At 55.9% G+C, this 20838-nt stretch overlaps 1 protein-coding gene across 4 annotated transcripts in view; it reads left to right on the top strand.

The window, feature by feature from the left end:
• Tio (zinc finger domain-containing protein tiptop) overlaps positions 1-20838 on the top strand; it is a 71076-nt gene that overhangs the window by 42813 nt on the left and 7425 nt on the right. For 2 of the 4 annotated variants that reach the window (XM_076429342.1, XM_076429343.1), the window contains 2 exons: positions 1349-1480; positions 20137-20386. In XM_076429342.1, coding sequence (XP_076285457.1) covers positions 1414-1480; positions 20137-20386 — 317 coding nt within the window. In that variant the 5' untranslated portion in view covers positions 1349-1413. The remainder of the gene's footprint in view (positions 1-1348; positions 1481-20136; positions 20387-20838) is intronic. The other 2 variants (XM_076429344.1, XM_076429345.1) reach the window with 1 other exon arrangement.

Raw genomic sequence — 20838 nt, 5'->3', positions numbered from 1 at the left:
GACGATAAAGGCAAATGTAACAAGGGCCGAGGGACAAACCTGACCGATGGAGAGAGAGAGAGAGAGAGAGAGAGACAGAGAGGAACGGGAGAGAAACACCGACAGAGTGACGGACCGTTACCGTTCAAGTCGGCTGCGAGACGCAAAGCACGCGAGCGAGAGTGCTGCCGGCGTCTCTGGTGTCTCGTAAACGGGACGCGAAGTAAAACGTAAAATCCATTGCCGGGAGAAGCTTTGGTCGGAGGTCGTCGCGGCGTCGTCGGTGCAACGAGACAACGCCGCCGCCGAACACACCTCGTGGATCACCGGAACGTACGACGCCCCCGGAATATCGAACTTTCACGACGATAGATTTTCCTCTCGGAATGGAACGCGGGTTAAGGAGAAGTTTCACCGTATTCTCGCGACATCCCGCGGATGAGAACGCGGGACGAACGAGATAGAAAGAGGATTGGCAGGGCTGCGACGAGGCGACGGTCGTAGACGCAGAGAGAAAGAAAGAGATGAGAGAGCGTCAAACGACGGGGGTCGACGCGAAATCATTCGCGACGATATACGGCCGAGAGTTTGTTTGCGCTTATGGTCTGCGTCTAAAAGGTGGGGGCCGGCGGGCGAGGGGACAGAGGGGTTGTCGCTTTATCGAGTCACCCTTACGCCTATTATGCCTACCCCGCCATACCCCGATGGTAGCGCTTTAACGCGATCATCCCCCTACCGCCTCCACCACAGCCATCGGCGCCGCTGCACAGTTTCGGCGGCTCGGTCGCGCCGCGTCCCGCGCCTACCGGCTAGCCGAAGTCAACGCGAACGCCGACGCCGGCCGAGGTCCGACGACGCCGGGTGACGCGGCGCGCGAATTAAAACGCCTCATAAATATCTGAAACAAAGGCGGCCGCTTTTGAGGGCGTACGTTGGAAAGATATACGGCCGGTTAGGAGGGCTGGTAACGGCCGAATAAGGGGTGGAAGAACTGGGGGACGAGACCGGGGAAACGCGGTCGCGGCTGTTCGGGGACACGATTCGACCGCGCTCGCAGCCCCTACGAAAAACGCCGTCGACGCTCGACGAATACTTTTTACGTAGCAGATCGTTTTCTTTGATATATATATGCATATATATTGAGAGAGAGAGAGAGAGAGAGAGAGAGAGAGAGAGAGAGAGAGAGAGAGAGAGAGAGAGAGAGAGAGAGAGAGAGAGAGAGAGAGAGAGAGAGAGAGAGAGAGAGAGAGAGAGCCGAGAGGGAAGGGATGGGAACAATTTTGCGACCGCCTCGCAAGGAACGACGACGCGTTTCGATCGTGGTCGGAACAGGGCATATTTCTGACCATTCTGACTTTTTCTCTTTCAGGTAAGTAGTGGTCTCCGATCGTTTGAAAAGCGAGCGGTTCGCAGCCGCCGCACCGGACGGGAGACATGCGCAGCAAGCAGCAGCCAAGGCCTTCCTTTCGGTGGCCGCAACAACGCGGCGATAATCTTACCGGTAAATATCTCTCTCTCAAACGCAATGTATAGGTACGCACGAGCCAACCACGCACGCGCGCGACCATTCGCACGCATTTTTAGTTTGCATCTAGAACGAGAGCTCGCGTCACCCTTTGCTTTCGCGTCCGCTTCTCGCTCGCAGCGTCGTGTCCTCTTTCGTTGGGCCTCTGGTCGATCGCGATCCTTGCTCCCCGCTTGCATGTATTATCGCTCGATCGTTGCACCGTGCCGCCGTCGATATTATTTAACGAATCATGTCCACGTATAGCCGCTTTCGTCCCGCTGCGTTGGCATGTTCGTTTCTTTCCTGTTTGCTCCTTGTCGTTCGTGTATCCGTATCTCTGTCCGGTAGTAATCGAATTTCGCGAAAGATCCTGATCTTCGACGATATCGGGAATCCGCGTGCGTGCGTGCGTGCGTGCGTGCGTCGGACAAACGCGGCTGTCGAAGGACGCGCGACTACTCCTGCCTCCGATAGCCTCTACCTAGCCTTTGCTCGCGAGAGAGCTGGTCTCGACGAGCAATCCGCGAGTGACGTGACACGCGAAATTCTGTATTCACGATCCGGCAGCCCTGGAATATCGGCGGACGTCTAAACGAACCGTTGTACCTTCTGCTTTGATTTCAAAGAGCGGATCCCTAACAGCGGAGGAATATTCATTTAAATATCTGTCGATACTCGAGTCCGACGCGAGGATTGCAGCGATGTCAGTGGCGGACTTATGTGCCCTCCGCGCGTTCTCCGTTCCCCTTCTCGATCTCGCTTCCCCTTTCCCCGTTTCATTACCCTTCTCTCCTGCGGGAGCGCGCGTACTACCTGTCTACCTGAGCGCGTTATAGAGCGCGGTATCTATACTCGGACAGTGGCCGACGTCCGATCTCTGTCGCGGATACGTTCGATCCCCGCTCTTTGTTCCCGACAACCTCGCTCCCTTCGGTTTTTCTTCGATTGTTTTACCCCTTTGCTCCGTGTGTCGCAACTTTGCTTCTCGTCTCGTCTCTCTCGTCATCTCGCGCTCAACCGAAACGGACCGCGAACGGTGGATCTCCTAAGCAAGTCTGACGCCGCGTTTTGCGTTCAGAAGCACAGCAGGAAGGTACGACGAATAGAGCATCGCAATACGCTGCGTCCAGACGGGTTTAGCAGATCCCACCTTAACTCGGTAGTATGTACCCACTGAACTTCTGAAACGAAAGTATTCACCTGGGCTGCTTGTACTTAATGTTTTATGTTCATTGTAACATTTATTTACGATTAGACTACGGATCTTTATGCATTTATGAGAAAAATGAGTAGGTGTAATTTATTATAAAACAGTGAAAATATTAGAAGACTTTAAGAACTCTGTTGTAATTTTTTCAACCTCATTTCCATATTGACAAAGAAAATAAAAGTCTGTATGTGCCTTTTTTTTGTTCTTTCTATGTATGTTCACCGATTACGCCGAGATGGATGGACTAATCGGAACGAACCTTTTGCATCTTGTAGAGTATGTCTCCCAATTGATCCCTTGAAAACAAATTTTGCATTTTTTCATTCTTTGCGGTTTTTATTATCAAATAACCAATAAGACCGAAAAACTATCCTACGGTGTTCTACAAATTCTGCTCGTTCCACTAAAAAGTGTGAAATAAAAGAATTTCATAAAAAAAAATTAAACCGACTTCGAAAAACAGCACTAAAAAAATTCACTAAAAAGTATAAAATAATTCCCATTTAATTTACGTGAATACACACGAACTTAAATACAATACAATCTTTTCGGAGGCGGCGAAAAAATGAAAAATTTTCCAAATCACAGTTGTTTTGCTGATTATGATTTCATTGGAATACGATGGACTTGGAAATTAGTAGGTGGCAAGAGAAGATTAATATGTATGGGAAAGCATGTAGAAGAATTTAAGGATTTTCAGAATTTCCAGTGTCGAAAATTTTCAATTTTGCACCGCCTGCGAAAAGATTGTATTGTATTTAAATTATTTCATACTTTTTAGTGCCTTTTTTCAAAGTCGGTTAAATTTATTTTATATTCAGGTAAAACATTTTATTTTGCATAAACATCCGCTGTCTATTTGTGATATTTTTGTTAAAATAACACAAACCAGTTATCAGACCAGTCATCTATGCTTGCTGCCGCATCCGTATTCGTGTCCGCAACAAAACCTCTTTCGAATTTCTTTCCTTTGTAATGTTTTTATTACATCAGTACAAGCGGTATCGGCTTTTAAAAAGCAACATTGAATGGCAAAACGGTAGCGAAAGGGATATGAGAAATAGATAGCATATCTGAGCAGTGGGGATGCGCCGGACCCCCACGTGGACACTGCCGGGTTAAGGAACAGCGTAAATATTGTAATCGAGGTAGGAAACCGGAGGGATGGATATCTTGGGAGAGGAGCAGCAGGCGATGAAACCAGGTAATGGAGAGAGAAGAGAGGGTGGGTGGACGGAGAGGGGACCGAGGGGAGGAAGATGCAAGTTTGCAGCCCGAGGGTAACATTTCGCGTGTTCTCCCTCTTCGCGTTCCCGCGCGTAGTCCTACTAGCAGCATTTTAATCCAGCGAACCGACGTCGCTCCGCGCCGCACCGCCCCGAATAATCAGGCTGAAATTCGTTGTGAGCGCAGGCAGGCAAATTGTCGCGAAACGCAACAAAAGAACGAGATATTAGCCGACTGCGGGGCTGCGACTGCTGGCCGGACTGTATACCGTGTGCAAACCAAAGAGAGAGAGAGAGAGAGAGAGAGAGGGAGGGAGAGGGAGAGAGAATGATACGAACAGGAGAAACTACGACCGACAACGAAGAGAGTGAGATAGAGAGAAAACCATCGCAGGACAGCTTGACATCGTCAACCGCGGTTGATTTCGTCCTTCCGGGCTTACGGTTGGGATCGCGATCGCGATCGTCCTAGCACAGATTTCGAGCATAACCGACGAAAAGAGTAATCCAGCCGTAGCGTAGGAACAAGACGTCCTTGCGCTCGTTCGCGACGATCTATTCCGTTATCGCGATCGAGATACCGCGTTCAGATATCGATTAATTATCGGGTTTTCCAGTCGACGCGTTTGCATACGCCACCGCGCCGAGACATTGATCGATCGAAAATTTATGTCCGCTTGCTCGCCAAGTGTTTTTCCTTCGGCTATTCGTGCGACTCGCGGACGCGACGCGACCCGTTCGTAGCGACGCGCGACTCGAATCGAAATTTCACGGGCACGCGAAAAGAGTCTCGAGCCGATGACTGGTCGCGCGAGAAAGTTGGACCGCGTGCGGCACGAGATTCGACGCGAGGTCGTTAAAAAGAGAATACAGCATAGAGAGGTGCGCGCGGTGTGCGCGGAGCGAACCAGAGTAAAACGCGGATGAGATGGGATGGGTTGGTTGCTTGCGGTAGGTTGGTGTGCGTGTTGGTTGGCTCGAAGGAGCGAGAAACGGTGCGGGCGCGAGTGCAAGGCGAGCGGAATGAATCGCTGCCACTCAAGGAGCAGTCGACGGACGTGCCGGACGGGCTGACAAGGCCGCGCTCATTCCTCTCTCGTAGCTCGTAGCTCGTAGCTCGCCGATGCTGCGCCATCCGAGCATGCTTCCAACCAACCGCGTCGATATAACTGTCCACTACCGATAACTACGACGAGTTACGGTTGCTAAGCGCGCCATCGTTGTCGCGATCGCGATGAGAGAAGAGAGCTTCCTTGTCTCCGTGACACTCGCGACTTTCCGTCTTTGTCGCGTTCACTTCTTTGTCCCCTCCCGCGCCTTCGTCTCCCTCTCTCGCCCTTTCTCGCTCGCTAGCGGACTGGCTCTCTTTCTCCGTCTCTCTCTCGCTCGCACTCGTTCCCCCTCTCTCTCTCTCTCTCTCTCTCTCTCTCACTTGCTAGGTCGGATTAGTCGTGCTCGCTCGCGCGGTGTACGTTTGGTCGTCCATCCATCTACGTGTCTCCCGTACGTAACGCGTATCCCACACTCTCGGACTCGGCTTAATTATAATACGGAGATATTTATTACCACGCGTATCGTCTATTTCCGTCGAGCGGCCGTAGGAGGACCGGCTAACCACGACGAGCGATATCGCGGACGCGAACCAAACTGGCGAGCGCTCGTCGACCAGAAGAGATCGACGGAAGACGGACGCGTCGGGCGGAAGAGGAGAGAGCCGGACGATCGTCGGGGCTACGGGATGAAAAATGCCGTGTGCTCGACGCGGGGTACCTGTGAAACGAGGAGTCGTCGCGGGACACGGCCGTGATTCCTGATTCGTGATTCGTAACTCGTGAATCGCGATCCACGGCGCGGCGCGGCGTGCCGTAGGGCTGCGAGTCGCGTGTTCTTTCGTTTCGGATTAATGCGAGGACCAGTGATAAGACGGCGTCGAATAATACGGTCCTCCTCCACCTGCCAGCGGGCGGGCGGCAAGAGAGGCCTCGTTGCTTTTTAATTCTCCACGGCCGACGGCCGATCTCGCTAGATGCTATCGTTCGCCGTGGATAGCGATTCCAGGCGAGCCTTTCAAACCGAGCCACAATAGACTTTCCGAGCATCGCGTCAAAAGCGTCCAGCTGCTTTCTGCTCCCGCTCTCCTTCTCGTTCTCGCTACGCGTCCACGTCTTCGAATCGAGTCTACCGCATCTCCACCCTTTCCGTCTCCAGCCGGCGATCGCGATTGTCGCGAGAGAATATTTTTAACGATTCGTTCCGCGCTAACTCGCAACCAAACAAAAATCGAAAGAACCGAAAGAACCGAAAGAGAACCGCGCGTAAGAGACGATCGTTTCCCTCGACACGTTCCCATCGACGTCAATTATTCCGATTACACCCAGCCTGGTTATGCTTGTCGGAATCAATCGGTGCGACGCGATAGGAATAAGAAGAAGCCATCGAAGAGACCTCGCTTTCGCTTCTCTCGTACGCGTCGCGTCGAGTCGCGTCGCGTCGCAATTAATATCCTCGTCGCGACGACCTCGATCCGTCTCGATGCACCTGGCTTTCGTCTTGTCTCGCGCACTCGGACGATGACTCGGGACGACGGGACTGGAATTAATATTCGGAACCGACACCGTTCGACCCGCTCGGATTTCTCGTTCGTGTCTCTCGATTCGGAGGACCGCGCGCGTCGCGTCCCCTCGTCTCAACCCATCCCATCCCATCCCATCGTTCCCATCTTCGTTTCCTCGGGAATCGACGACGACCCCGTTCGACCGAATAGCGCGCGAACGATTCGCAATCTAGCGTATGTATCGTCCTTGCCGAGGTTAACGCGTTATTCGCGATACCGCGATCCACGATTTCGGGGTTCGTTCGTATCGATCGTTCAACGAGGAACCGATCGACGCGTATCGGCTGTCGCGATCTCGTCGGTCGCGATCTCGTCGAAGCTGTCCGAGACGGAGACGAGAAAGCGGCGAGAGAAGGGTGGAGCTGCGAGCGAAAAAGGAGATCGAGTGGACGCGAAGTGGACGGTACGTCCGACCTGTCTCGTCCCGTCTCGTCCCGTTCCGTCCCATCCCAACTCATCCCGTCTCGTACCGTTCCGTCCGTCACGTCGCTGCCGTCAGATTATCGTTCTGACAGTTTGAGAGTTATTCCGGCCGCGTGCCTGCCTCCTCACGATGTTTCGGACTTTTGCTTCTCCGCCGAAGATATGGGAGCTCGTCGCTCTCGTACCTCCGGCGCTTCTCGTGTTCCTCTTCGAACGAACGGCTCCGTAACGAACGCCGCATCTTCCTGCCGGACTCCTTCGATCGAAAGGCCCGGAGAACGCGCGTCCCGTCTCATCGCGCGGAGCGTCTCGTCCCACGAATCAAGGCGAGAGAAAAGAGATCGACGAGGCAACGGAGAAAGCCGAACAGAAGCAAACGGGCAGGGATGCGCGAGAGAGCGAGCGAGAGAGAGACAGAGAGAGAGAGAGAGAGAGAGAGAGAGAGAGCAAGCGAAAGAGAATAACGCGAACGAAACCGAGAGAACCGACCGCGTACCTGTGTATTTGAAGTCCGGTCGACTCGTTTGACCGGTGTCGATCAAATTTCCGAGGACGAGATTATTCAAGGCCGACGACGATCGAGACAAAGCTCCTTTCGGGGCCGTCTACCCCTTCTCATCGACGACTCTTACTTCTCCTCTTCTTCGTTTGCATCGTTCGCTCACGCCCTCCTCCTTTCTCCGTCTCTCGATTCTCTCTTTCCTTTCGTCCCTCGCATCTTCGCATCTTCGCCCGTGCTCCTCGGTTCGACTTCGAGGCGCGCTGGTTTTGGACCCTCTGCGGAAACCGCGCGGATCTTATTTACATTGGCGTCTTCGTACCCGTTCACACGCGTGTCCGCCGCTCTTAATCTCGACGCGGTCTTCGTGAAAGTTGTCCGACCCGCGTCCCGAATCGATCGATCGAGAGTCGACGTTCGCGAGCCCTCGCGATTTGGAACAACTCGGAAATTTTCGGCGTCGTTTGGCCGCTTCGCGAGGATCCGGGCAACTGGTACGCGTACGCGCCCTCGCGAACGGCCGTGCGACCTCGACCACGCGCGTCATTCGATTAATAATTCAATCCCATCGTCGTTCTCGATTGGATTATCGTTCGACCGAAAAAAACTGAGAGGGGAACGAAAATAAAAACCGTTGGGAAATGGAAGGGCACGCGGCTGCTGGTTTGCCACGTTCATCAAATTATTTGGGCTTCGTACGAGCATCGTGTAATGCAGTTTCGTCCCGTAAAATTGTTTGGCGCGACGATCGGCTCCCGATTCTCCTCTCGGTTTTTCGATTCTTTCCGGCGAAACGAAACGAAACGTAACGGTGAACGGATGCGTGATCGCGTAATCGCGGAAACCGCGTTTTCCGACTGCTAATTATCGGGCGTTAATCGATGCAGCGTCGCGCTCGTTACGCGTCTATCATTAGGGAGCGCAAAAGTGTACGCGAACGGAGAACATCGGCGGCGCGTATTAAAATGCAAACATTCGACTCCGATTCGGACGGTTTAATGCCTCGTTCGATTCGAGCGCGCCGGCCAGGTAATTAAATCGAATGAAATTACGAACGATTAATGCTCTGGACGCGTTCGTGGGTCACGAATCAGCGCGAAATCACCGAGTTCCCGACAAAAACTATATTCCAAAAACAGTTATTTCATTGCCGGCGACGACCTGCCGCTTTCCTCCCCCTTCTCGAGTCGCCGCCGCGCCTCCGCTCCGTGCCGATTCGCTCGCGCGCCCGTTTTCTCTATTTCTCTTTTCTCTCTTTCTCCTTCCCTCTATTCTTTTCCGAAACGCTCGCTCGCAGTGTTCGCCGCGCACGGTTTTTCAACGTTTCGACGCGTCGAAAAAAGAAGGGAACGTCGACCAGAAAAGGTAGAGACGAAATAGATGTTACATTTTTTCCGCGTCGTATTACGTTGTACATACATACATGCGAAGTGGAACGAGTTTCGTCCCCACCACGGGACGGAGAGCATTATGGCGAAATACTGGGGACGCATTCGCGCGCAGCTAGACGTTTTTGGACGTTAGCGGGGCCGTGTCGCGTGTACGAACGCGGCTACGGTAGCGTGTGCGCGCGAGTTAATACTCCCGCTCCAGGGACCGCCGCGACATTTCCCTGATGAAGTTGAGCCGCGACGAGTAATAAGGGTAGCGAGAGACGAGAGCGAACCAGCGGTGGACGGTAGACGGTAGACGGTACACGGTAAATGGTGGAGCGATGCCGAATTCAGAGGAGAAGCTCGGACCGGTCAGGCTCGAATTGCTCGATGCGACGTAATCTTCTCGCCGCGTTTTTCGACGGTTCTCGGTCAGCCGTGTGGGCCGCATCCCCCACCAATTCGGGCGGAACGTTTCTACGGGGAAAGTTCTCGCGAATCGCTACCAACGAAGATACGATAATGGTAACGTGAACGGGAGCTGGTACGGTCTGCAGGAACGAGAACGTGAACGACAACGGCAACGGCAACGACAACAACGAGAACGGGAACGGGACGAGAACGGGAACGCGACGTTGAGGTCTGTCGTAGTTGCGCGCGCCCCGATATCGAACGTACGCTAGCTAAACTCAAGGTGGTCCACTACATCCCTGGGTGAAGTTGACGCGCGGGGTGGACCTGTCGAGGAGAAGGGTCGAGGCTGGAAGCGGACGTGACACGGCCGTCTTGTGACCCGTACCGTTCCAGCGAGGCGAGGCGAGGCGAGGCGAGGCGAGACGAGGCGAGACGAGGCGAGTCGACGCGAGGCGACGCGACGCGCCGCTCTTTCCCCGTCCAACCCTCTCTCGGTTGCTGGCTCTCGGCTCCCGGTCCTCGACCCACGTCCCCGACCCCTTCCAGTCCACATGCCACCGTGCCGACCGACCGCCGCTAGTCCAGCTCTATTGTTGTTATTATTAAAGGGGGTCGCTGGGGGTGGCTGCCGCTCGGGTGAGAGGGACGATGACGGAAAGGAAGGCGGCGTCTGCAGGTGACAGATGAAACAGCTATCCTCTCCCTTGCTCCCTCTTTAGATCCCTCTTGTTTTCTCTCTTGCTCTTCCTCGTCCTCTGCCCTCCACCTCCTCCTCCTCCTTCTCCACCCAATCTCTCTTGCTCTCTCGCTCTCTCTTTCTAGGTTTCTCGCTCCCTCTACCTTTTCGTTTCTCCTCTTCTTTGCACAGTCGAGTTCGCCCTTACGGAAAATGAGATAGACAGCGCGGCCAGAAAGGGGGGGATCGAAGCTTTCGCTGTTTCGTTATCGCGAAACCAGATTTCGCGCTTCGCGTACCACACCCGGACTCTCTTTCGATAGGTCGCCGTGAAAGATCGCGAGGAGCGTTCGATCGATCGCGCGAATCGAATTGGTCGCGTCGTGGAATCTCGACGGGTCTCTCCGTTTGCTACTCGAAGAAGGGACGGGGGGGGGGGCTAGCCTGAACGACGGACATCCGAAACCTATTAAAGCGGAAGCATATTCGCCGCGCGGAGGTGCGCGGTGCGGCGGTCGGCAAACAGGAGGCGACGAGAAGGAAAGAGGAGAGAAAGAAGAAGGGCGACCGTCGGTTGGTCGAGGTTAGTTCCATCACGGTCCAGAGTGCCGACAGAATGGACACGCGTGGAATGCGCGTTTCGCGTTCTTCCTGGTCGCGTCGACGAAGAAAGCGGCTCCTACCTACATACGTTTACTGCGAATTCTCTGGTTCTACCGCGGACTCTCCCGCACGCCGCTCTCCTCCCGTTCGTTCCGAAATAACTCGACGTCACGGATCGTCACCCCCTTTAATCGCAGCCGGCACCCAACACGGATAGGACGCTCCGGCATCCCGGTGGCGTTTCCCGACCCGCCGAGATTCGAGGATCCACCGGAGATCCACCAGAGACGAAACCAATAAAACGCTCCGGGACGATATTCGGATGTCCCGGGAAGCGCAGACGGAGACGGAGACGGACTCGAATCGAGTTGGGCCGGACCCCGACTCGTCGTTTGCTCTTCTTTCACCCTTTCCGTTCGAGCTTTCGCTTTTACAACGTTCCAAGACAAAATCTCCCCGCCGAATATGCAATAAAACGGACGGGTGTGGTTTCGCCGGTCCGTTTCATTGTTTCGCATCGTGTCCTTCGACGTTCGTCCCCTCGAATCGACCTGCTCGCCTATTTTCCGTGGGCGAGTACTTCCATGTCTCGCGACGCGGATCGCTCGTGTCCGTCAACTGGAATCCGTCCAAAGGGCGAACGACGATGGACGCCCAGGCGTCGTCGTCGTCGTCGTCGTCGCCGCCGCCGCCGCCGCTCACGGCATTGATCTGTCGGACGGCTGTCTTGATATCGACGGTGGACGCTCGGGGTGGGAGGCTCCGGAAAGCCGGGCTAAGCGGCTAAGCGGCTATGCGGCTATGCGACCGCTAGACGTTCGCCTTATTCCGCGGCATTCGTCCTCGCGAACTCGCTCGACTTTCCTCGATACTTTCAGCTCGGTTACGGACCGGATCTACGCGAAGCGAACGAAACCTTTCCGGAATCGCGAACACCGACGACCGATGGACCGGCCCTTAATCACAGCTCTCGGCTTTACGACCTCGGACCAAATTCTGCGAACTAGCCGCGAGATCGTTATTACGGTAAGCCAGACAAATCGTCGGCGGATCGCTCGTTTCGTGCGCCCGTCTATGCACAGCTCACGGTTCGTGTACATCGTCGAATCGAGTTCCGAATCTCGCTCAATCATCCGCAATTACGAGTAACCCTAATTTCCTCGGTCCTCCAAAGGATGGTAGCGCTCGCTGCTTAGACCGCCGTGACCGCTCGAGCGATTCCGAGCGGAACGAACGTAACCGGCGTAAAAACGCCGACGACTCTCGTTGCCTCGATTACAGCCGGGGAACGATGATGAACGCGAGCAACACGTATTCCGTCCAGCCTGTCTCGTCGGACGCGCGTTGCCAAGGCGTTGTCCTCCCGTACCTTTCGCGACGTTATCGAAAACAAGCGGTGGCGCGGCGGGGAGGACGAGGTTTCTGGTATACGGCATCCGGTGGCTCGGAAGATCCGTGAAGAGAAGAGAAGAGGGTGGCGGCCGTAGAGAGCGAGAGAAGGAGGCGAAGATGTTCCGTACAGTGCCCGGACCGATACGTACGCGAGTAACAGGACGAGAAGGAGGATTCGAGGGTTTAGGTTAGGTTGGTCGCCTGACCCGGTTGACAATCGATTGACGGCTGTCGCCAAGACCCTCGTACCACCCTTTCCACCTTCCAGCGTAGCGGAACTCCCCGATCGAGTCGATTCCATCACCCTCGTTCTCGCGCGATACCCGCTCCTTCCTTCGGCTCGAACACGTTTCCCTAATTATCTCCTGCCAGAGAAACGAAAACGGTTCGACGTGCTCGCTCGCTCGCTTCGTCGATCGATCGAACGCCAAAGATTCTGTCGCGCGAGCTCTCCGACGCGACTACGTTTCTGCAAAAAATTCCCGAATTCGCGCGAGAGCAAACTCGTTACTCGACCAAAAGTCATTCTCGTCGCGATCAACGTCCTGCTCTCTCTCTCTCTCGATTCGTTCGCGATTCCAAATTTAATTAGGGTCGCGCCGGTGGTCCCGCCCGATAAACCGCAATTCCTTCTTCTCCTCGCTCGGTGATCCATTTCGGACCGTAAAACTCGCGATGGGATGGCAATCGTGGGACGAGAGCGGAAACCAAAGAGAGCGAAGACGGGATTATTGGCAGGGAACGGGTCCGAGGGTTGCGTCAGGATGGGGAGAACGAAGAAAGAGAGACCGTAGGAGTGCGTCGAGCAGGAAAATTCACCCCGAAAGGATATCCCTCTGGTAGGGCGAACAGAACCGATTATACTCGCGCATATTCGCGTCCACGTCCACGTCCACGTCCACGGTGTGTCCCCCTTTCCGTCACACGGTCGACCGTGTGTACGCCGAGAAAGCTTCGCGAAGGTAACAAGCGGCGCTGGGTATATATATGTACCGGGCGGTGTTGGATATTATTTGCCGGGGACAGTGACAAACGCCCGTCAACGTCATTTCCACTCGCAACGTCGGCTTCCTCCGACAGCACGAACACCGCGACGCGATATCTCCCTCTCCGCGAGAGACAAGTTCGTCTCTTCCTCCTCGTCCGCCTCGTCCTCCGCCAGCACCTCGGCCTCTCCACCTCCGTTCCCGTTCCTTCTTGCTCGTTCCTCTCGCGGGAGGCGAGCTAGAAACGTGACGAGCGTATCTAGTTCTGGACCGACTCGTCGTCTCTGGCTGCCATCGAGAGCCGCCGTCTGCTGTGGATGCGACTGCTCCTGCTCGCGCTCTTACCACCAACCAACCTCCCCTCGAACACGCGTTCCCCCCTGGCCACCGTTTCGGTTTGTTTGATTTTCTCCGTCGGGTTTTCCGTCGATCGACCCTTCGAAGGGCAAGAAAAGTCCGTTCGCGTATTCGCGTGCTAGCGTAGAGGCAAGACCCGACCGGAGAAATCGGTCGACCGGTGAGAAAGAGTGGGGTTCGTTGGACAGGAGGGTGTACGGTGTACGGTAACCGAGGCAGGAAGGGGGTACGACGGGGCCGTAGCGCGGCCGAGAGGAGAGGAGAAGAGTCGGGGAGGGGGCGTAGGTAGTCATTATGTGGAGGGAGGTGACGTCACTGACGGTGACGGATGGCTACGCGTCAGGCAAGTATAAACCCCATGGTACCCAATAAATTATTGCAACTATAAATTACTTCTGTGCTCACGATATAATGCCTCGGCTACCGCCGCTGCGACGCTGGTGTGCGTGGACGCATACAGACACGCGTGTGCGTGCTGTCGCGTCCGTGTCGAAGGTGGGGCGTGCAAACAAAGGTGGTGCGATCCCGTACTAACTAGCCTCGACACGGGCGCAACCTACCCCGTCGACTCTTCTTTCCGTCCCTCCGCGATTATCTTTCTTCGTTTCGTCGAACCCTCCCGGACTCGTGGTAATTCCGTCCAATTCGTAATAAACGCAGTTGCGAATGCGCGTCGCGTTCGTTTGGGTTCGGCGGTATCGCCGTGTATCTGTCTCTCGTCCCGATGACTTTTCAGGATGGAAGAGGGGGTGCTAAGAAACGGAGGGCAGATATTATGGGCGAGCGAGCGAGCGAGTTATACGTTTTGCCGCATCTGCGTCGCATAAATCTGCCTCGAAGCTCGGGTACCGCCGACCCCCCTTGCGACACCGGGCTCGAACAATTTCTCTGCTTCGATACCGATATTCCAATCAGATTCGGTCCCGTTCGATCCGTCCGTCCACCGTCTACGTCGCATCGATCGATGGAACCTGACCGATGCCGAGAAAATCAAGTGTTCCTGCGGGTCAGACGTCTGGTCGCGCGACCGCTGGTCCATCGTGAACTCGTCCACGCGAGAACAGAGAAGCGGAAAACGTTGCGGTGCGGTGCGGGGAGACGAGGCAACGGTAAAGAGATCGAAAGCTGCGCGCACCTGTCCTTCCGTACATCAGCCGTCCGTCATCCGGAGGACGGATCGTTCCCGGTTGGTGCGGCGTCTTCTTCCGTGGAACGCCGTCGCGTCGCGTCGCTCCGTTGACTGTTTCGCTCGTTCGCTCGTTGAACGCACTCTCTCTCTCTCTCTCTCGGCCTTTCCTCGCGCCACCGCATCGCACACTTATTTACGTTGACACAATATTTATTAGGACGGATCGGTGAGGCGGTCGTTCTCTCGTTCGCTCGTTCGCTCGTTCGCTCGTTCGTACGACTCTCGAAGCGGCAGCCTATTTCGGGAGCCGCTCCTCGCGGCAAAGTCCGGCCAGTCGGTCGTCGTCGCGGGATATCCTCTGCACGTCTTCGGGATTAAGATACGGACCGGTCACGCTTTATTTTTTGACGGCTGTCACGAGGCGCGGACTCGGCGAGACTCAGACGCGAGATGTGTCAGGAGCAGGGTCTTTGTCCCTGTTACCGGTCCATCGGTGGACCAGCGCAGCGGCGAGAAAAACGTTGGAGATCGACGGACGTTTGTCCGTTTGTCACGCGACCACGGCCACGACCAAGACCACGACCACGACCACGTACACGACCACTTCGCGCGCCCACGACAGACAGAGGCTGTGCAAACGAAACGATAACCGGACGGATCGACACCAGCTGCTCCGTGTTTGTTGCCGGTTCTATAAATAGAGCCGGTCGGTCGGTCTTTCTCGCGAAGCCGCGGCATCCGTCTCGCGATCCTTTCGCTCTCTTCGTTTCCCCTTCGAAGCCCGTATCCTTTTTTCCTCTCCGTCGTTTCCACAGTCTACTTTTTAACTCTGTCGTTCGTTCGTCGCCCGTTGCTCGATGCCTCTCCGAGTCGACTCGGGAGACGTTGCTTCGCTGACAATTATTGTTGTCATGGACTCTCCGCGCCGACAGTCGGTAACAGAAGCGACGCTTCGAACGGCGACGCGACGGCGACGCGAAGCGACACCCCAAGGAAGAAAGAGACGCGGCAACCAACAGATTCGGCGGTCGCGAACGCAGAACAAGGACGGCGGAACGTAGAAGGGAAGAAGAGTGACGGATATCGTGATGAAGGTGTCCTCCTGTCGTCTCTGTTCCGCCACTACGGCAGGCCGTCGCCCCCATGCCCCGTCTCACCGAGAGCTGTTCGGAGGCTCGCCACCTCAGCCCACCGTCCGCGTCCGCGTCCCCGACACCCTTTCCCAGCTTCCGATACTTCTTCTCGATCCCCGCGTCCACCTCGAGCCGTTTCCCAAGGGAATTGGACTCGGAGAGATGCGAGTTTATCGTCGTCGCGTTGGATCGCCACCGAGCATCGCATCGTCGCGAAACGAGTTTAAGGATTTTCAATTTTTGCCCGAGCGGAAGTCACGGGCTGCAACGGCAGCACCTACGGCAGCCACGCATCGATCATCACTGTCGCCTGTTGCGCGATCGGGTGAACGGACGAGGCAAGGCGTAGCAAAGCACGGAGAGGCACGACGAGACGATGAGACGAGATGAGACAAGACGGGACGGGACGAGACGAGACGAGGCGAGGCGACCGAACCAACAAACCAAGGAACGGCCGAACCAACGGTCGCGTCGGTTTTACCGGACGACGCGTACCCTGTCATCCATCATCCGGTCGTCCTACCTGCATCAACGAACGCACCTACGGCGCGACCGTACGCGCTCGATCATTAATACCATTCGGTCGAGTACTCGTGACGCGAATCGCTCGATCGCTTCTCCTCGCTCCCATGCATCGGTGGGCGAATCAGGAAACGCGCGATAAACTCTCGCGGCCACGTAAATCCTCGGCCAGAACTCTCGCCACCGAAATCCGAACAACACATTTGTTCGGGAGATTTCTTCCTATCGTTTCATGCTCTCTCTCGAGTCCGTGGTGTTCGGCCACGTCCAGACGCGTCCGTCGCTTCGTCATCTTTCACTTTCGCGGCCCTCCTTCCTTTTCCATTCGTCTCGGTTCCGCCCCTTCTCGTTTCGTTTCTCCCTTCTGCCTCGTAGTCGTTTTTCCCCCGTCCGCGTTCTTTGTCGCGCTCGCAACTCGCGCGGTCAACAATGTTTCGAGGTCAACGATCGAGCCCCGCGGGAGAGGAGATCTCGACTCGATCGAAAACGTGATCGACTCGCGTGGATCGAGCCACTCCACCGGTGTTCGCTTTGAACCGAAGCTTTGGCAGATTCCTCCCTGCGAGGTTCTGGCAAATATATTTCTCGCAATTTTTCCCACCGGAGGAAACAATCGCCCGGTTGAAACGCCGGCTCCGGAAATCCGAGATCCCGCGTGCCGTACGAGTCGGGAATGGTCGCGGAAAGGGAGAAACATTGAAAAGCAGCGACGCGAGAGCAAACCGGAGCGCGTGCGGGCAACCTCGACCCGACATTGACGACAACGACAACGTACGCGCGAGAAAGGCAGCTAGGCAAAGGTGCCGGAGAAAAGCAATCAGTCGATGCGGATTCCGATTCGGGATTTCCGCGGCGGGTCTCGTCTATCGCGCGCGATTGAACCAGGCGTGTCCAAGTGCCGCGATTCCAGTATATCCGTCGAGAAGCAAAGGGAAAGGCGGTTCCGCTTTCGATACCGTGTCGCGCCTCGTCGCGTTCGGTCGATGTTTCCGGGCAAGGATGACCGGCTCGATTCAGGGCTGGGGAACAACGTCTCAATTGGGAGGTGACTGGGGAGAAACAACGGCGAGGAATCGACGGACGGACATCCGCGAGGAGGACGACGCGCTTTTTATGCAGAGGTGGAATCGCGAGGCGTAGGCCGGGTCCCGAGGCCCGTTCGAACGAGAACGAGAAGGAGAGCGAAAACGATGGAACGTGGCGCGGCTCGAAGAATGGGGGAGCGATTCGACAGGCTGATGGAGTGAGTGTTGACTTAGGATAACAGTCGCCTCATCGGTCAATCAGTCAGGTAGACTATCGTAGGTCGGTGCTCCGTCTTCGGTTCGGTCCTGTCCTGTCGTCTCGTTCGGACGGCTAAGTGACTCACGAATACGACCACCCGACGTTTCGGTTCGGAAGACAAAGCGATTCAAAAAAGAAGAGGCAGACCGGGCCGCACGAGAACAAGGAGGGAGGAGAGCGGCCCGGAGAGGACCGAATCGTAAACATTCGCATCGACGCCGTACGCGTCGAACGGCTCGCCGTTTGGAATCGTCGCGTCGTTGTCGTCGTCGTTCCCGTCGACGTCATCGTTACCTCGCGGGGATGAGGCGCGAGTAGCTTAAGATCCATCAGCGATCTACGAGCTGCGGGATTTCGAGAACGAGTTGGCCGAAACGAGGGTACGCAGCGTACGCGGCCGCGTCGAACGATCTTTTCGAGGTCGAGCGTCGCGGATTCGAGAGCCGGTTGCTCCGAGAGGAAGAAGCAACGTCGGCGAGAGGGATGCGAGTGGGAGAACGAGCGAAAGGCAGAAAGAAGGACGGGGGAAGGAGAATGGATTCACCCGTCAGTCACACTCTGGCAGACCGCGAGAGAATCACAATGCGGAGCCTCCCTTTACTCTCTTGGCCTCTCTCTCTTCGTCGTTCCAGCGGACCAGCTCGTTCTCTCGCTCGCTCGCACGCTCGGCCGTCCGTCCGTTCGTCCGTCCGTCTGTCCGTCCGTCCGTCCGTACGGCTGCCTGCCTGTCCATCCGTTCGTCTCTTCGTCTGCCTCCTGTCACTCTCCTCGCCAGCCTCCCGACGGTTCTCGCATCAGGAATTCATCTCCTCTCCTATCCTGTCCTGCCTTGTCCTCCTCCGTTGCTCCTTTTGTTTCCTCCCTCTCGTCGTCGCTCCTTCCTGCCTTCTGTCTCGCGTTTCGTTCTCTCTCTCTCGCGCGCGCGCACGTTTGTTCTCCAGCCTTCCCGCTTTTCTCGGTTTTCCGATTTTCCTCGGCAGCACGCGCTGTTTCGTATCCGTTGGAGGTTTTTGCTCGATCACGAGAGACGAGAGAGTCGAACCTCGAGTAGCTTCGAGTCACGTGCACGTCGGACAGAGAGAACGGTCGTCAACGCCGAAAAGATCAAGGCGGAGATAGCGGTCCGTGTAACGGCGCGAAAAGAAAATCTTGTTATCTGAATTTACCCTGCAAACAATTAAGCGTACGCGGCTCGCCTTGAATTTTGCGCGACGCGCTATGCCTCGTGCGCAACAACGAGTTTAATTGCTGGCAAACGTAACCGATTTAACGCGCCGATGGCGCATAAATCCAGACGGGACGAGACGAGATTCGCCGCTACCGTAAACCACGGACGTATGAAAATTTACGAGAGGATAGAGCGCCTCGCGGCCGAGTCGCGAGAACGCTAATCTCCGGTCGAGTTAGGAACGAGCGAAACTCGTTAGACGCAGACTAGAAATCGATCGAGGGGTTTGATCTGAAATCGTCATGTCCGGGAACCCCGGTGTCGTTCATTGAACAAAAATTTTAATAAACGAGCTTTTCAACTGTCTTTTTCGTGTCTGCCGCGTGTTTTACGCGCAGCATTCGAACCCAAAAACGCGAGATATTCGTTCCGATCCGGCGCTAATTTGCTCGGCCGTCCGTTCCCCTCTCCGGGGACGTCGCGTCGTCCGAAGAAGACGAGAGAAAGGGCCAGGAAGGCGCGAAGGACGCGCGCTTAGCAAAACGAAACGGAAGGAGGTGACGGGAGGAGAAGGCAGAACGAACGAAAACCGACGCGACAGGACGAAAAGGGGAAAAGAGATCGAGGATGCTCGGTTCGGAACGGGCGGAGCTGTCCTCCGGTGGTCCGCCCTGGTCCCTCGGCTTCTCGCGTATCCCTTCTGGGTGCAGGCTCTCGATTCCGCACCGTCCTCGTATCCTTCCTTTTGTCTTGGAGGGGTTTGTCGTCCTCTTTCTCGTTCGAACTGCCGCGTCGACGTCACCGTCTTCGCGATCTTCGGTCGTTTCTTCTTCCTCGAACGCCTCCCGTACACCCGATTCACTTGGCTCGAGTCGAATCAAATCGAATGGAGTCGAATCGAATCGAGTCGACCCGACCCGGCTCGGCTTCGCCCGACTCGGTTCCGTTCGGCGTGCAGCTTCCCTGCCATCGGATCGTTCACGGTCGCGCAGGGCTTCGGAGGGACGCTCCGGTCGAGAGAGACAATGGACAATGGGGACATAAATCTGCGTAATTAGTTGCCGATGCCTCCGTGGATCGATGCGCGATCTCTTTTCCCTCCTTGCTCTGCGACCCATCGGCGAACAAACGATCGTTTGGTTGGCCAGTCGGCAAAGTAGGACGGTGCTCCTCGATCCGCTTGTCCCCACCCTCTCGAAAGGGAGGTGTGCGGAGTTTCTTTCCGCCTCTTTCGTTTTCCTTGGCCAAAGATCGGCATTCCCGGCCTTCCGTCTCGCTCGAACAAGATGGCGACGTGGCACGCGGCTCGTGGCTCGCCCGCCGGAACCATCCCTGTCCCGAGACCGTTCGCCATTCTTATGCGCCGTCTTCGCAGACGTCACCGAGACGTCGCTGCGTTCTATACGATTTGCAGCCGTGAAAACGGCTCGATTAAAAGTCGCGACGCGAGAAACGGAAGTCCTCGACGTTGTCGACGTTCGCGTCGAAAGGCAGATTAATGAACCGATAACGGCATTGTTTCAACTAACGGCATTGAATCCTCCATTTTCACGGCGCGGAACGCGGTATCCGATCGCGGTATCCGATCGAATCGGTGTCCACGCTGGCAAATCGAATAACCGTGAGATATTTTGATTTCAGGGGAGGACGGAGTCGAAGGCTCTGGGCCAGGGCTGGCCGCCGACCTCCAAGGAGAGGAGGGCGATTGCGCGGAGGATGACGGGCCGATTAGCCCTAGCGAGAGGGTTTGCGCGGCTGCAGCCAAAGAGAACGAGGACGGCGACGCGACCGACGAGGAAGACGACGAGGATGCAACGCCGCCCACTCCACCGCCATCCGCCACAGCACGATTGAATCCTACGATTTTGAGGGACACCGGACCTCCGGACAGGTAAATGGCGCGTCCGACGAAAATTCGTGGTACCCGTCGTCGTTTCCGTGGAACGAGACGAGAGTTTTGCGAACCGAAACGACGGCACGGGGGGGAGAGAACACGTAGGTGGGCAGATAGCGAGTCGGGAAGATGGGAAGGCGAGACGGGACCAACGTAAAAACGTAAATTTCAACGAACACGATCCGCTTCAAACTCATTAGCCGGTGCTTTACTCTCGGGGCTTCGTCGTAAACCGCCTAAATCAACGGGAGCGATGCTGCCGTTCGCTTTGAAGTCGCCGACGTCGGATGAGCTTCGTGTATGTACGCACACTGGTATTCTCGTTGTTTGAGCGCAACGAATCGTCACGGATCCGTGCCGCGGCGCGGAGCGAAGCGGGGACAGGCACGGGGCGGCTCGTGAACGAGCGAGACGCTGCAAACGGTGTTAAATGCCTCCGAAGGGAAACG

This window comes from Lasioglossum baleicum, chromosome 8, assembly GCF_051020765.1.
Source record: "Lasioglossum baleicum chromosome 8, iyLasBale1, whole genome shotgun sequence".
In the NCBI taxonomy this organism is placed as follows: Eukaryota; Metazoa; Arthropoda; class Insecta; order Hymenoptera; family Halictidae; genus Lasioglossum; species Lasioglossum baleicum.
Note: the sequence above shows the minus strand (reverse complement) of the source record. Positions and strands in the feature narration are given on the sequence as shown.